This window comes from Leptosomus discolor, chromosome 1 (genome assembly GCF_034619465.1).
Source record: "Leptosomus discolor isolate bLepDis1 chromosome 1, bLepDis1.hap2, whole genome shotgun sequence".
NCBI classification, from domain to species: Eukaryota; Metazoa; Chordata; class Aves; order Leptosomiformes; family Leptosomidae; genus Leptosomus; species Leptosomus discolor.
Window position 1 is genome coordinate 31573250 of NC_141391.1, and position 15948 is coordinate 31589197.

The 15948-nt window shown below is 42.6% G+C and overlaps 1 protein-coding gene across 1 annotated transcript in view; it reads left to right on the forward strand.

Moving 5' to 3' along the window:
• The first annotated feature begins 10154 nt into the window (after nucleotides 1-10154).
• HTR2A (5-hydroxytryptamine receptor 2A) overlaps nucleotides 10155-15948 on the forward strand; it is a 28671-nt gene continuing 22877 nt past the window's right edge. Inside the window, exon 1 of the mRNA XM_086481949.1 lies at nucleotides 10155-10569. Within this exon, the coding sequence (XP_086338075.1) occupies nucleotides 10155-10569 (415 nt within the window). The remainder of the gene's footprint in view (nucleotides 10570-15948) is intronic.

Sequence of the window (15948 nt, forward strand, 5' to 3'; positions counted from 1 at the left end):
CTAAGTCACTTGGAGAAGTTTTTCTTTCTACAGCATGCCTGACAAACATATGGAGATAAAGTAGTCTAAGAAATACTGAAGGATAAAAAGGTCATTACAATAAGGCCTTGAGAGTGTATGAAAGCCAAGAAAGGATTAAAACTGTAAAGAGAGCCCTTCAGGACCCTAAAGACTCTTTTGGACAGAGATACAATCTTGGTTGGGTTTGTTTTTTTTACTTTGTGAGCTTTTACATTTGAATCAACAAACTTTAAACCATGGATGTGGGAAAGGGTCGCTCCTGGGCTTACAAAGGAACCTAGCTGGCCACAGAAGATAGAAGAGAGTTTTTGTCAGACTCATCTGACTCTGCATACCTGATACCTGACTACTATTAATCTGCATACCTTAACTGATAGATAGATCTTCCTTCCCTCCCCTTTCTTCCCTTCACCCATCAAACATCAAATCCTTCTCCATCCTCCTATACACCCCTCACTTTCTGTTCTGTAAGTCCTGCCACTTCGCAGCAGCCCCTGCTCCTGTTATCTCTCCTCCTTATCACCCTGAACATTTACTTTCACATCTGCATTAAAAGTGCCTTCCTTTTTTGCCTGTGCCTCTGCCTACCATGTGAGAGCTGTGGTACAGGTCCCAGTTAGTCACCGGAGCTATTGCCACCCTGTATCTGCCAGCAAGTCCCATGGAACACTGTCAGCCTGGAGGGCTCTCCTCAGTGCCTCCCATCCATCCCGTGGGCAGCCCAGGACATATGCCTAGACACACACATCTTCCTTGCAGTGGGTCATGTCAGCGTGTCTCTCAGGACTTTCTCACAGATAATCAGAACAGACCAACTGGGATTTACTGGTGTGCAAGAAGGTGACCTATGCACTTGTTCAGTGACTCTGCGCGTACCACAGGAAGCTGCAGTGCCCTATGTTGTATTAATAGACATTATAAAAACTTGTGGCTGGAAGAAAGGCAATAATTTTTACCATTCAACACTTTAATATTCTTAATGGTAATGACCGTTCCCTTATTCCTGCCTCTCATCAACAGCTTTCAAGGAAGCATCATTAAGAAGGCATATTCCAGTACAAAAGAGACATCAGGCTCAATTCATTTAAAAGAGATATTTCAATAAAGCTAATACAATATTCAGATCAGAGATGCCCTCAGGGATACCCAAGCCTGTCCCACATGGTTCTGATGCTCAACTGTAGCCCATGTTTGTACGATATCAGTGTGCAAGATATGGAGATGCCCAGTGAGTGTGGATTTTCCGAAAAGACTATAACATAAGTCAGTCTTTTATTGGACTCCACAATACAGTGGTGTTCAGCCATATGTTAGAGCGTGGGAGGGTATAAATTGCACTACACAAAGTGATCAGGTTCTCCACTTGTACTCCAACTTATACTACTTGCATCCCTGGTGGAAATCAACAGAAAACTTGATATATGGATCCATGGTGGACTAAAAAATGAGCAGGAAGAAAATGAAAGCCAAAATGTTTACAGAGATGTCAAACCCCGCTGGAAAAATGTTTTAGCTTTTGGTAGTATTCCACTTGTTTCCTTAAAGTGATTCAGTGCTTTAAATAAATAGTTTTGATTGCCTTAAGTGTTCTAAAGGAAAACATTTGGATTCCAGTGATAGTCAGGAACTAGGCCACAGATAAAGCAGTGTCTATTAAACTAGGTAAATAACAACAGCTCCTTTTACAAATGAAGTTGTAAGTTTTTGTGATCTCCCCAGGAGCTTCACAGCAGAATTTTACAGGCTCTGTAGAGAGTACCTGTTCACAAACTATGTCTAAAAAAGAAGCTGGGAATTAGTTGCATCACTAAGCCAAAAGGAATCTACATTTCCTCTGGAACACCTTAAAATTATGGTAAAATTATTCTGCAAGAAATACAGTATTTAAAACATTGGAAGTAAGAGCAAAGTCTCAGCACAGTCAGTCGAGCTGAGTCAAGTACTTCAGAGCGTGCTGCATCTAGATGTAAAAAATATTTACATACCTGGAGGTAACACAATTCTTTTAAAATGTTTCACAGATCTGTCTCAGCTTTCACTGTTTTAAGAACTAAATGCTATGAAGACACAATTTGTAGCTTGATATGTGAATCATCATCTCACGTGAAACAATTAAAGTGTAGGATCCAGCACAGCAGCCTAGTGAATGAGTGTCCCTAAATTTACTTCCACAGAATCAATGGAAACTTTTCAATTGACTTTCAATGGGGAGACTCAATTGCCTTTCCATTAAGGCAACTGTTTCTCTATGCACTTACAATTTAGGTGGATACCTATCTTAAACAGGCAGACTGGATCCCAGCCTGTAATGCTAACTAACACTGTTGACAAGCCACAGTCACAATATCATGACTAATATTTAAGAATTCAGTCAGACAATGTGTCTGCGTTACAAGTTTGCACCTTCTTGCCTGTCCATGTTGCCCAAACAACCTTGATTTAATGCTGGACTATATTTGCATTAAGACAATAACTTTGCCTAATTTCACACAAAATTAGACCCTTTGGGGACTGTTCTTCACAGAATTCTTGCATGCATCCATTAAAGCTATTCTAATCAGCTCTATATAATTAAACAAAACCTAATAGCAAAAATCTTAGGTTTGCCAAGGAGGAATAACTGCATATTTCTAGAAATATAGCACGTATTCAATAACAGACATTCATATTGATGCTAATCCATGTGTTGCATAATGTTTTCCACTTCGATGGTTATAAATTGCATACTGTAACTTAACAAGTTGGAAAACGTGTTATCCCAGGAATAAGAGAGGGAAAACATAACAGCAGTCACCTGCCAGTTTTAATAGAGAGCTGTAACAAATAGCAGCTATATTTTTTTAAGATCATCACTTCAGGGCTGCAGCTGTTTGGTTCTGCCATATTTAAAGAGCAAGAAAGGTTTGCAGAGAAAAAACATTTGTAATCTTAACTCCTGCTGGTCTGGCAGGTCCCCACCTATTTTGCAGATCTCTGGTACTGTCTGCCATATGCTGGTGAACCCATGAGCTTCTGTGTAGATGGGAAGTATAAACATATTTGGGTTACTCCCTGCCACCGCATAATGCTGCTAAACCTGCAGAGGTGACCCACCTCTTCAGAATTAATATTGATTTTTTTTTTCTTTTAAATGCTTCTCCATCCATCAATGTCCAAGTAGAAACGTAGCAAGGTCCTCATGGATTCAGCTTACTCTTATTTTTCTGTTTATATGCTACTAGAGAAACAGGGGGGAAAAATGCCCAGACAAATACGGAAAAATCAGTGCCTGGAACATAAAAAATTGAAACAGCTTTTGTTTTCCTTTTGTCGTATTGTACTGCCCTTAAGAGGGAAAAAAGTCTAATTTGAATACTGCAGGATCTAAAATTACAAGTAAGAATCAACAGTGAATACAGGAAAAAAAAAACCCAACCTTTTCAATTTTTATAAGGCAATGGAAGTTATTGGAACAGGGAAAGAAAGGAAGAAGTCCACCCACCTTCTCCTGCAGTGTCTATTGCCTGATAAAAGGATAAAACAGCTTTTAACAGACATGTAAGACTCCCCACAGATGATGCTGTCTTAGCAGAAAGTTTCCACAATGCCACCTTTGCAATATGGTGTATGGTTTTGATCACCCCATTAAAAAGATGTTATTTCACTGGATAACAGCTGAGGCGATACAGGCTTTGGATGATGACCGGTGTTAATTGTGGGCAGCAAGTGCATCTTTAAGCAGTAAACTGAAGCAAATCACGTGGAAAATGCTCACTACTGCCTGGCAGTTTAAACTGAGGAAAAAACAGTGGAAGAAATTCCGGTACTAATGCTAGAATATAGAGCTTTATGTCATGGGATTTGCACTGATGTGTATCTGGATGAAATAAAATTTTACCTACAGAGGAATGGGCCAATTCGTAACTCAGATGATCAGAACACAGCGTAATATTGTCTCAGAACAAGCCAACCTGCCAGCTTCTTCCTAATGGAGCTGAAATGAAAATATCTAAAGCCAAATGTGTTTTAGTAAATCAAATGTCTGCAGAGGCTGATGATGATATAAAAAGCTATTGTCAGGTATATAAATAGTTAATATTTACAGCTGAGAGGAAGGCATGAAGAAGAACCTGTCCCTTCAGGTTTCACTGAAATAAAGCATAGATTTTAAGAGAGATTTCTTTAAATAAGGTTGCAGAGTTCCTCCTTAAACATCAGAGGCCATTCATTGCTTCAGCACAAAAGCTTAACGGACAGTCCCCAATAGTTTTGCCTCTAGTGGGAAATTAAGTTTCCACAGAATCAACTCTTTATGCAAGAAAAATTTAATTTTGCCCAAAGCATTCAGGTTTCCTTTGGGAAAATCAAAACAAAATATTTCCTTCACTACATGGGCCTGACCCAAATCAAACGTTTCAGTTTATTTTTTAACTGAAAAAGAATATTTTATTTCAACTCAGTTCAACTTGAAACCACCTCTGGGCTTGTTGTTATGGTGGATATAAATTGTCCAGAAGCATAAGGGAATAAGACAATTTGCATCTCAGCCAGTTAACTGGCTCATAAGAGAACATTTTTAATTCAACAATATTAAAATGTTATATGTAGATCAACAAGACTGAAGCAAAACATTTGGCTGTTTCCAAACTGAAGTTCTTTAGAACTTTTTCTCCAATGAAAAAAATGGGAAAATAAATGTTTAAACAGTCAAAATTGCACATTAAAAAAAAAAAAATTCTGACTCTAATTTCCAGCCAACTAGTCATTACACCAGTTTTATGCCACAGCAATTCCACTGAGCTCACTGGAACCACACTGGAATCATATCAATCTAAAAGGGGCAGCAGGTGCAATGTTCCTGATCTTAGTGCACAGGTTTAGGCAAATAAAAGATGTGCTTTAAGGTGCTCTAGGTTGTCTCTCACATTTACCTCCTTGTTGGGACTGTAATTATGTGGAACTTGCAGATCCTGAAAGAATAACATGGTTATAAAGGAGGACATCCTACAAATCACCAGGAATACTGCACACCTTTCCAAAACTCATGGATGAAAGAGACAATCAGCCTTTTAAAAGTAAGAGATAAACCACAACTTCACCTGGGATTGAACAGAGACTGAAACTAGCATTTGCATGTGGAATAGGCATGAAAGTTTAGAGTTTCAGTTATTTATGTATATATAGGATACATATTCACTTATTACATATTGCTTAGCATATACTAAACGTAGAAATTATAGTTAAACTGAATTATTCCAGCTTCCCTTCAGCCTCAACTTCTATTATTCAGTTCTCATTCAAAAGCAGTCCAGACCAAATCAATACAGAGAGCCAGTTTCACAGCAGAGACCCCAACAAAAACACACCAGTTACTCACCACAAGTTTTCAGTCATACAGACCCATGGCCCATGGGAGGACACAGGGTGCTGCTGCTGCCACAACACCCAGCTTGCTTGGGATCATCACTTGCAGACAGTAAGGTTGAGGGACGCTGCTCCTGCGTGGATTTCAGAAAGGTCATGTCAACCTGTTCTCACCTCACTGCAATGGGATGGGCCAAGAAGGTCAAGAGATCCAGAATGAGCTCAACTGCAGAGCGTGCGTCAAAAAGAGAGCAGCGCTGTTCAGTTATTTGTTCTGGTTTGTAATAACCAGGCTCTGATTCACGTCTTGAGGCACTACAGTATTAACTGGTCCAACAGCCCCTGATAAATGTAAACAGAGATACCAAATAGTAGTACTCTCAACCACAACACAAATTATTCACATTCCACTTGCCTCGCTTTTAGATGTCAGAGTGAACGATTAACCTCTGCAGTTTATACATTTACTGATTACACAATCCACTCAAAGCATCAAGGAGGGCAGTGGCAAACTCAGAAACTGGGGATTTTTATACCTGAAATAATCCTGAGAACACCAAATTTGAGTTATGTAAACTAGGTTTTTTTACTTCTCCTTTTTTTCAGATGAAATTATTGAAAAGCAGCATTTCTATGAAGCAGTTATGTGTACCATGCCAAACATAGAAACCCTGCCCAAGAAGATAGATTAATGTCCTACAACATTTCCAAGCAGAGCTAGGGAACAGGGGAGGGGCTTTCTTGAATCTGATACATTGGTGACTTCCAGAAATTAAAAAGCAATACATAGAATGTTCCTGTGCCAGCTATGTTTCTAAAGAATGCTTTATGTCTACTGCAGATCACATTATCGCCATTTTAAGCTAAGATTTCCCTTTATTTACATAGACTGGGACAGACTGCAGATGCCTGGTTTTAGCGCAGACACGCTGCCTGGGATTGCAGGTCGCAGCGTGGGAGGCTCTGCTGCTATTGGAGTGCAAGCTTGTTTGTTTAAGAGTGGAAGATCATGGGACCTACAGTTTTTCCAGAGCTACTCACCTTTAGGTAAAGCAATGGTCAAGGCTGCCTTTAGACATGACTGATCATCTAGGAGTTGTACCTCACTGTTCTCTCAAGGCAAAGCACATGCTCCGTTCTGCAAGGAGACAAGAGCACCTGCGGAAGTCCTGGTACCCTCCTTTCACTGGGTTCAGCGCAGGAAGGTTGGGTAATTTTTTGTTGCTTGACCTTTGTAATGATACTATACTGAAAAGAAGACATTTTCAGGTTCTTAGGTGGAGGCAGGAGGGGTGCTTTTTTGCAGTCAAAAAGAATGCAACATACTTGTGCTCGGTAGTAGTTTCAACATACTTTGCTAGAAGACATCATAAAAGTCACAGATTTGTTTCTGACATACCAGGCTACACAAAAGCAGTTTCTCGCTCACCCACATTTCATGTGCAAACCTAAAAAATGCATTTCATCTGCCTGTGCCTCAGTTTCACATATGTATAATAGTTTTCAGGGGGGACATAGTAGTGTTACGAAGGCACTTGGACCTTGTGGTGATGTGTCTACAGCTAGACCAAAGGAAACGGTGCAGGGCCTATGTGAAGAGCTTATGACTGTACCTACAAAGGCCTTAGACAAGGCAACATTCAGCCTGTTTTCACTTACCTTTTGTGTTCCTGGTGTCCAAAGAAGAGCTGTAATCTTAAATGAGTCAGTGGAACAGAGGAAGTCTGAAGTATCTGAGTGAAAGTCACTCCACTGCATCAAAGGGGAGAGGAAGTTACTCTGTGAGGAACAGAAAGGTCCTTTAGGCATCTGCTTCAGCTCTACAGGGAGCTGCAGATGTGAAATCAGGATTCACAAGCCTTTTACACACAGCCTATTTCTTAGCTTATTCATTCAGGAAAGTAGAAGACCAGGTCCAGAACCTCCATACCATCCTTGCAGGGGGAAAAAGGTGCACAGCACTGCTTGGTGAAACTAGGCTTTGCTGGCAGCTATGGCCTCTGACTCACAGTTGGGGTATTCACCTGCAAGAAAGTACCTCCCACCCATGACTGTTACATTAGAGTCGTTAGAGCCCAGATGGAGCCATCTAAGAAAATAACAGGATATGTGGGTTCCTCAAAGTATTATATGTAGCCCTAGCCAAGGGGTCTTGTGTCCTGTTTTGCACAGTAGCTCTGTTCTAACAGAAGCAGAGCCCAACCAATCTGCACTCTCATGTAGGGGGCATCTTCGTGGAGATGGCTGCTGAACCCTCTGGAGCATGGATGCCGAATTCACTTGGTGAAGAGAGTAACCCATTTGGTTACCATATTAAACGAGACAGTGAAAGGGCCGTGAAAGGGCCCCCTCTGGCTCCTGGATGGGACTGCCAGGGCTGAAACATTCCTTGCTAAACTCAGCATTATCAGCCTTTTTTACCAGTTTGTGTTGCTTGATAGTGTTCTGGCGTCACCTGTGGGACTGGGAAACTTAAGTACAGGGATGACTCATTTCCAGCTCCCACGTGGGCATCAGTAGGAGCTACTGCCTGGCTTGCTCCATCCTGCTGTGACAGCTGTTGGTCTGGGCTCAGCTGGGAGCAAAACTGGCTCCAGAGGATCTCTACTGTGAAAGGCTTTCTGTAACAGTGCCTCAGTGATCTGGATGAGCTTTGGCAGGTGCTCTGAGACTCACTTTGATAAGGTTTTGACCCCTGAAGAGATTAGCATATACCAGCTGAGCTGTAGTAACTCTCCACGTGTTTGCAGTCCCTCGGGATCTGCAGTGAGGTTGGCAGTGCTGCACGTAGAGCTGAGCTATGGGAGCACACTGCAGCTCCTGTGGGCCCACCAGGACCCACTGGTGCCCAGTGACACCCACAACTCTCTGAGCTCTCACTGCAAACTGTCTGAGCCCACCTGTATAAAGCTGTTGTCCTCTACATGAAACTGACATATATTTTAGGACAGGCAGGGGAGCAGCAGACCCAGTGAGCTGAAATTTTGACAACCGTAACTCTCAGAAAATGTGGGAGTAGGTTTTGCGTTAGGTGGCAAATTGAAGAACCGGCTACTTCTTCATCCATGTCCTGGCAGCAGAGGTACAAGGCAGAAACAGTGGAAGGCTGTTTTGTTTCCCCCTCTGCTGTATGTTGTTTTGCTTTACTGAACTGCTTCATTTGGGACACTTGCCTGGGACAGGCTGCTGGGGTTAACTGTTATATCCACTCCCTGACAAATGAGCGTGACATCAGAGTGACTTCAATTTTTTATAAATATCCATTACCAATTTGATTAATACGTCAGCACAGACCTGGAGTTAAAACTGAAGGGGACTCAATATTACTCCTTCCTTTTAAGGCTGGCATAATTTCCCCTCTACATGGAAAAAGCTTCACACATACATTTTTCACTAGTATCTACCATCGCAAGCCTTAGATTTTGTCTCTTTTAAGCCTGCATCCAGTAAAACACTGTAATTGCATGCAGCTGTGTTCGCAAGCCATCCTTCGCAAACGGAAAGCGTGCATTGAAAAAGCACCCAAGCAGAGGACCTCCGAAATACACACCGCAAAAGCTGCTAGTTTACCAAAAAGACCCTCTGGTCTGCCCTCCCCTGCCCTCCTCTGCTGTTGCTACCTTGCAGTTTATGACATCCAGATAGTGGGAGGTCTGACAAACCGAACAAGGCAGTGAGCAAGAAATTCCATTCCTGTTGAAATCAGTAATTCCTCTGTGCAGGCTGCTTTTTCGTGCGTGTGTGTGCTTTCTTTTGTGTCACTTCAAGAAGGGCTCTGATATTATTATTACTTTAAATACAGCTTGCCCTGGGGCGGGGAAATGCACAAGGAAAGAGCCGGCAAGCAGCCTATCTCTCAGAAGAAAAGGGCAAGCCTCGCAGCACAGGAACTAGCTTCACTCAAGTGTGCAGTTTAGAAGTCAAAAAAGTATTCCAAATACCACCATTTTGGAGGAGGCTGAAGAAAAAAGGACACAAAACTGGCTAAACGCAGTGAAGAATATGGTAAATCAGGGTACAAAGTGCAGCTAATTGCAGCTTGACAGTGGTCTCTGAAGTACAATGTAAGTCTTCCTTAAATTGTATTTTTTTTATCATAGTATCTAGTTGTTTAATTTCCATTCTGAAGCCAGGCTGGGCCAAAAGGTACAATTAGCTATAAAAATCAGCATGGAGCAGAATGTGTAATTTCTGATATGAGGCTGAAAATGATACTGAAATACAACAGAAATCAGAGACTATCAGCCATATTATGGAAGATGAACTATAAATAAGAGCATATCTAATTATTTCAAGAGAAAGACGCTGGATGGAATCTTTAATCAACTTTCTTAATAGGGAAGTGAGAGCTCTGCCGTTTTTGTACGGCAAGCTATTTTAACACTGCTGTGTTTAAAATTGTGTGATTACAGTTACCAATAGCAATAAGATGTAGCTCCAGAGGGGAGTCCTAGTGGTTGCAAAAGTTTTTTCTCTTTTATTTCTCCAAGATTTTTGCTCTCTGAAGCCTCAAGTCCACATTCTCTATCCTACAGCTTGGTTTTGCCTTTCAGCTGGATTTTCAATGTATGGCAACACTGGACTTCCTATGGAACTGAAAACAAAACATTTCACCTTTTGGAGTAATTCTAGTATGTTTTTCTACATCATGCTAGTGGCAAAAATACAGTCGACAGAAGATCGTGCTCCCTCAACTTGTGGCATGGGCAGCCGAGGAATATAAAGCCTGATGGTGACAAAGGGTGATCATCTATTTTTCACTACTTATCTCACCGGTTTCCGACTTAGCAATGGATATTCTTTGTGATGAGGAGAGCTCTGTGAACCCAACTGCAAACTCCTTAATACAAATAAATCATGAGAGAAGACTCTACAGAAATGTTTATGGAGCTGGAGAGATTAATATATCACATCTCTTCAACTTGACTGTGGACTCTGAAAACCTAACCAATCTCTCATGTGAAAGTAACATGAGTCCACCGTGCTACTCTTCCCTGTTTCAGCTTTCACAGAAAAACTGGCCAGCTTTGCTGACAGTGATAGTGATTGTTTTAACCATTGCTGGAAATATTCTTGTCATCATGGCTGTGTCACTGGAGAAAAAACTACAGAATGCCACTAACTATTTTCTAATGTCACTTGCAATAGCTGATATGCTGCTGGGTTTCCTTGTCATGCCTGTGTCAATGTTAACCATACTGTACGGTGAGTATTAGCTGTGTAACATACTGCATGGATTGAGAAGCTTTAAACATTGCATGCACATGTTGTTATTATTATTTCATTCTCTTACCACAAAAAATCGTAACCACTCCATACTAGTTAAAATGTATGTATATATATTTCAAGAATATTTGAAGAATAGATGAAGTATTTAAATCTTTTCCTACTTTATACTTCTAGTTACAGGCATTTTAAACACAGTCCAGAACATTAGTTTATTACTCAGTTGCTGGATTAATTGTCTCAAAGTGTATATGAAGATGCTTTGTTCTCTTCTATTCTTTCAGTTTTTTCTCCTGGCTCATAATTTTCAGTACTCCTAATGAGAATGTAGGGTACTGCCAGTTACTTTGCTCTGCATATATGCACAGAAGCACTAATGACCACCTTTAGATTCAAAGTAGGCAACCCCTTCAATTTTTTTTAACGAAGTAATACAAATGTAAATAATTTTCTTAACACCAATACCCTGCTTAAACATCTACTTACCAGCAAATGCTGGAATAGATATTGTAGGAGTTAAAAATTGTATGGGAATTAATTCTGCCTAGTTTTTAGTAACATTTACAAATGCAAAGCTATGATTTCTTAAGAGAAGTTATTTAAGAATTAAGTGAATAATGACTCACAGTTCATGACATTGTAGGCAATTAATAGCAGACCTTTCTTCTCATTTTCACCAACATCACCTGCAGCACAGCTCACGCAGAGAAAAGCAGCAGCCTAGTTCAGTACCAGTGTTGTCAGGCTGTTATAATCCCTAAACTTTGAGAAATGAGCTTTCCAGTGCCACAACTGAATTGCTACAGTTCAAGGAGAAGCCAGACAATGTCAGGAGGAAAGTGAGGTTGTTTGCAAAGAGTTCTATTGCTTCACTATTTTGGGACTGAACGTCCAAGCATGAGCCTGTGACTGAAGAGAGATTTCATCCAGAAAACTGGAAGTTCGTTTCCCAGTTTCAGTATTTCTACACAGATTGCCCTCAATGGCATTTGCAAACGGTATTTCGCGTCAGTGATTGTGGTAACGTTGTGATTTATTGTATTAGTGGTGCAATTACCTTTGGTGGGAGAAACAGCGTAAAAGAGAGCCGGGGGAGCAGAAATCGCCTGATGTGTGAGATTAGCAAAACCCTTTTAACTCCTGCGTGATTCTCTGAGACATGCAACAGGGACTCCTGCTGGCCAGGCTCCGCTGCTGAGGAAAGAGGCGCCCAAAATCCACGGCTCGGAAACGATTTGGAGGTCGGGGACGTGGGATTTCCTGCACGCAGCAAAGCTGAAACCCTCGTCATGGGGAGAAGGCTGTCGCCCTCCTTTGCAATCGCTGAGCAGCAGGACACCAACAGCCACAGGGGAGGGAGCATGCAGGCTTTGCCTCCTTTCTCTCTGCTTTTTTCCCTTGCAAGGTCAAGAAAGGGAGGCCTTCGCAGGGTAACTTGGGGTGGAAAATCATCTGGTGGTGCATGCAGGTACCAGAAGAGCCGTCTTAGCATGGTGCACCATCAACCTGCAGAACAACCAGTGACAGTGTAGTGATTTGAGTGCCCTGGCTGCACCAGATGTCTGCCCAGCATGCACCCTTTGGGTCAGGCAGGCTTCCCCATCCACCCAACAGCACAAGTCTCTGCTGGAGAAAAAGACACCCACCAAGGCAGATGTGTCTACGGAGCAGAAAATTCAGAGTTGAACAACAGCACTGGTTCACACCCAAACACACACCAGGTGCCACATACCTGTCGCTCCTGCCGCAAAGACTTGCCCCATGCCAGCATGGAGAAGTTGTTGGGATTATTAGCAGATGCTGCGTAAATCGCTGCTGCAGTGGAAGGACCAGGCATTTCAGAGGTCTCCTGATCAGTCGAGTGCTGACCTTAGACACAGCCTGGGCTGATGTGCTTCTGACAAGGCAGAATGGTGCACAGGGCCTCCTCAGCAACCGCCCGTGCCTATGGAGTCTCCTCTCCCTCTCCTCTCCTCTCCTCTCCTCTCCTCTCCTCTCCTCTCCTCTCCTCTCCTCTCCTCTCCTCTCCTCTCCTCTCCTCTCCTCTCCTCTCCTCTCCTCTCCTCTCCTCTCCTCTCCTCTCCTCTCCTCTCCTCTCCTCTCCTCTCCTCTCCTCTCCTCTCCTCTCCTCTCCTCTCCTCTCCTCTCCTCTCCTCTCCTCTCCTCTCCTCTCCTCTCCTCTCCTCTCCTCTCCTCTCCTCTCCTCTCCTCTCCTCTCCTCTCCTCTCCTCTCCTCTCCTCTCCTCTCCTCCCCTCCCCTCTCCTCTCCTCTCCTCTCCTCTCTCCCTCAAAACAGTTTCCACATACCTCCTGTTACACAAGCAGCAGCTCAGCCATCCTGGCCAGCTTCACTTGTTTGCCTCCTTGCCTGAAAGGCCTTGTGAGAAAGCATTTATCTCCTGGATACCACTAACTGGCTGCATCAGGAAGAAAACCTTGTCTCATCTACTTGGCATCCCTCTCAGCCTCGCAATCTGAAAATGCACAGATGCACAAGACTGCCCCTTGGATGGGACTCCCTGATAAGAGCTCCTGGACCTCATGAGCTCTCATAGACCACATGAAATCCTGGACCTTGTAAAACTTTCCCTGCCTACCAAATCTTTAAATTGCAGCCATGTTTTGTTTTGTTTTGTTTTATTTTATTTCCCCTTGGACATGTGGAGGGGGAAACTAGACAGTGGCCAGAGCACAGCACAAGGCAAAGCTGCCTTGCACCATGTGCCACAAAAAATATCCCAAGGTCTGCCTGGAGGATGTTATCTACACCTACAGCTGGCTTCTCTCATGTGGTTTCCCCTTTCTTGGCCCTCCAGTCTCTAAGGTAGCTTATCTGATGGATGTTGTTTTATCCCTGCCCCATCTGGGTTTAGAGCAAGGACAAGAGGTCTAGAAGGATATGAGAATGTGTTCCCAAAGGCCACTAAAGCAAGTGAACAGATGCATGTTGTCAAGTGTAAAAAAAATACTTTATTGCTTGTCCCTGTGTAAACTGTCCTTGCCTGACAGAGAGATGCTGCTGGGAAGACATGCCCCTGAAAGCCAGCCCTCAGGTAACACACTCCTGAGACTGGATACCCCATTGGAAGACCAGAAAACAAGATAAAACATATCCATAAATGCTGTATGGCTTGTCAGGATCAGCTCGTATTACAGCAGTCCAAGAGCACCACGAAATAGGTCTCCTTAGTGCTTACTAAGACTAAGTTTAATCAGGCACAGACCTAGCTCCTCTGCCTCTCCCTCTGTCCCTGATGTTGCAAATCTTGTTGTACTGTATCTCCAAAGAAGACAGGCAACCCCTGAAACACTAGTGTGTTCTCACAATACCAGCTTTGGCATTGCCCCACGCCGCAATGACACAGGCAGCTCGGGTAATATGCTCTAAATTAAATCACCACAAGATAAGGACGTGGCTAACTGCAATACTTGCTCCAAGGAGAGTTATTAGTGGTACCCCGCAGGACTAGAAGGGCCTTTGAATGGGGGTCCTGCAGGGCTCTGCTTAGCCTGGGTCTGCTCAGTACTGCTCCTAACAACTTGGACAGGGTACAGAGTGTGAGCTTACACAGCTTTCCAAAAGCACCAAGCTGGGAAAGGTTACAAGCACTCAGAGGGGCACGATCAGAATCATCAACAATCATCTGGACCCCTGAAGAGAAAGTCTGAAATGAACAAATAACATTCAGTGAGGATAAATGCAAAGATATCCACTCAGCAAAAAGATAGTGAACCAACCACTGCTGGGGAAATTTGTCCAGGCTTCAGGAATGCTGAACAAGATGTGGCTGTCAAAATGGATCATATGCTGAGCATGTCACTACTACGGTATTTTCACACAAAAGGCGCTCATCATTCCAGATTGTGTAAGTAAAATACCTGCAAGACCTGTGAAGCAACCTTGTATTTCACTTAGCAGTCAGGAGGCCTTTGCAAGAGTACCAAGTCCTGTTTTGGTCACTGAATGATAAGCAAGAGGTGGATGAATTAAATAGATTCCAGGGCAGAGAAACAAGAAGGACAAAAGTTTTAAAAGCATCATCTGTAAGCAAAAGATAAAGGAATTGGCTTTGTTTACTCTGGAAGAGAAAAAGAAAAAACTAGGCAAGACATGATAGCCATCTTCCAATAGCTTCCAGAAAGGACAGCAATCAATTATTCTTCAAGGCTAGTAGAAAGAACAAGGAAAAAGGGAAAGTTTAATTTGCAGCAGAGAAGATGTAGGTTGGATATTAGTAAACACTAATGTGTTTGCTTTGGATTGCTCTCTCTGGAGAAGCCTACCAATATGCACTGATACAGGGAACATCCTTATTCAAGTATGTGGTAGGTGCCTAAAGACAGGTGAGACAAATATCACTGGTGTGCAACAAAATACATTTCTTTCTTCAGCTTCCACTAAATCTAGTTTCAGTTTCAGAATTTAGGTGGCTTTAGGTGTTAAAAATGGAATAAGTATGTGGATAAAAAGTCCTAAAACAAAATTGAGAACTTGCAGGTTTACAGTGCCAAAATTATTTTTCTTTCCATATATTCGCTCTCAGAAATGGCTAATTATAACATCAAGCATTAGCATTATGCAAATAGAATTAAAAAGAAAAAAAAAACATACGCTGCTTGTAGCCTGGGAAAGAAGCAGCATTAATCCCAAAAGCTACAGAGTTAGAAGGCTGTAAGCAAATAAAAAACATTTCTTAAAACAGTGTCAGGCAGCTTCTATTGAAGGCATCACTTACTACTAGTTTCTACTAGGAGGATATATGCACTAAGACATATGTGTCACAACAAAAGATGCGAGTATGTGAGGTGGGTACCCTGGTGACAGAGGATACAGAGAATGTGGAGTTACTGAATGCCACCTTTGCCTCAGTTTTTACTGCTAAGGCTGGTCCTCAGAAATCCCAGAGCCTGGAGTTAAGAGAAGAAGTCTGGGGAAAGGAAGACTTTCCCTTGGTCAAGGAGGATTGGGTTAGAGATCATTTAGGCAAACTGGACACTTGCAAATCCATGGGCATCAATGGGATGCACCTACGAGTACTGTGGGAGCTGGCAGATGTTATTGCTGAGCCACTCTCCATCACCTTTGAAAAGTCGTGGCGAACAGGAGAGGTGCCTGAGGACTGGAGGAAAGCCAATGTCACTCCAGTCTTCAAAAAGGGCAAGAAGGAGGATCCGGGAAAGTACAGACCAGTTGGCCTGACCTCCATCCCTGGAAAGGTGATGGAACAGCTCATTCTGGCTGTTGTCTCTAAATAGGTGAAGGAAAAGAAGGTTATCAGGAGTAGTCAGCATGGATTCACCAAGAAGAAACCATGCTTGACCAGCCTGATAGCCTATGGATTGACTGGCTGGGTAGAT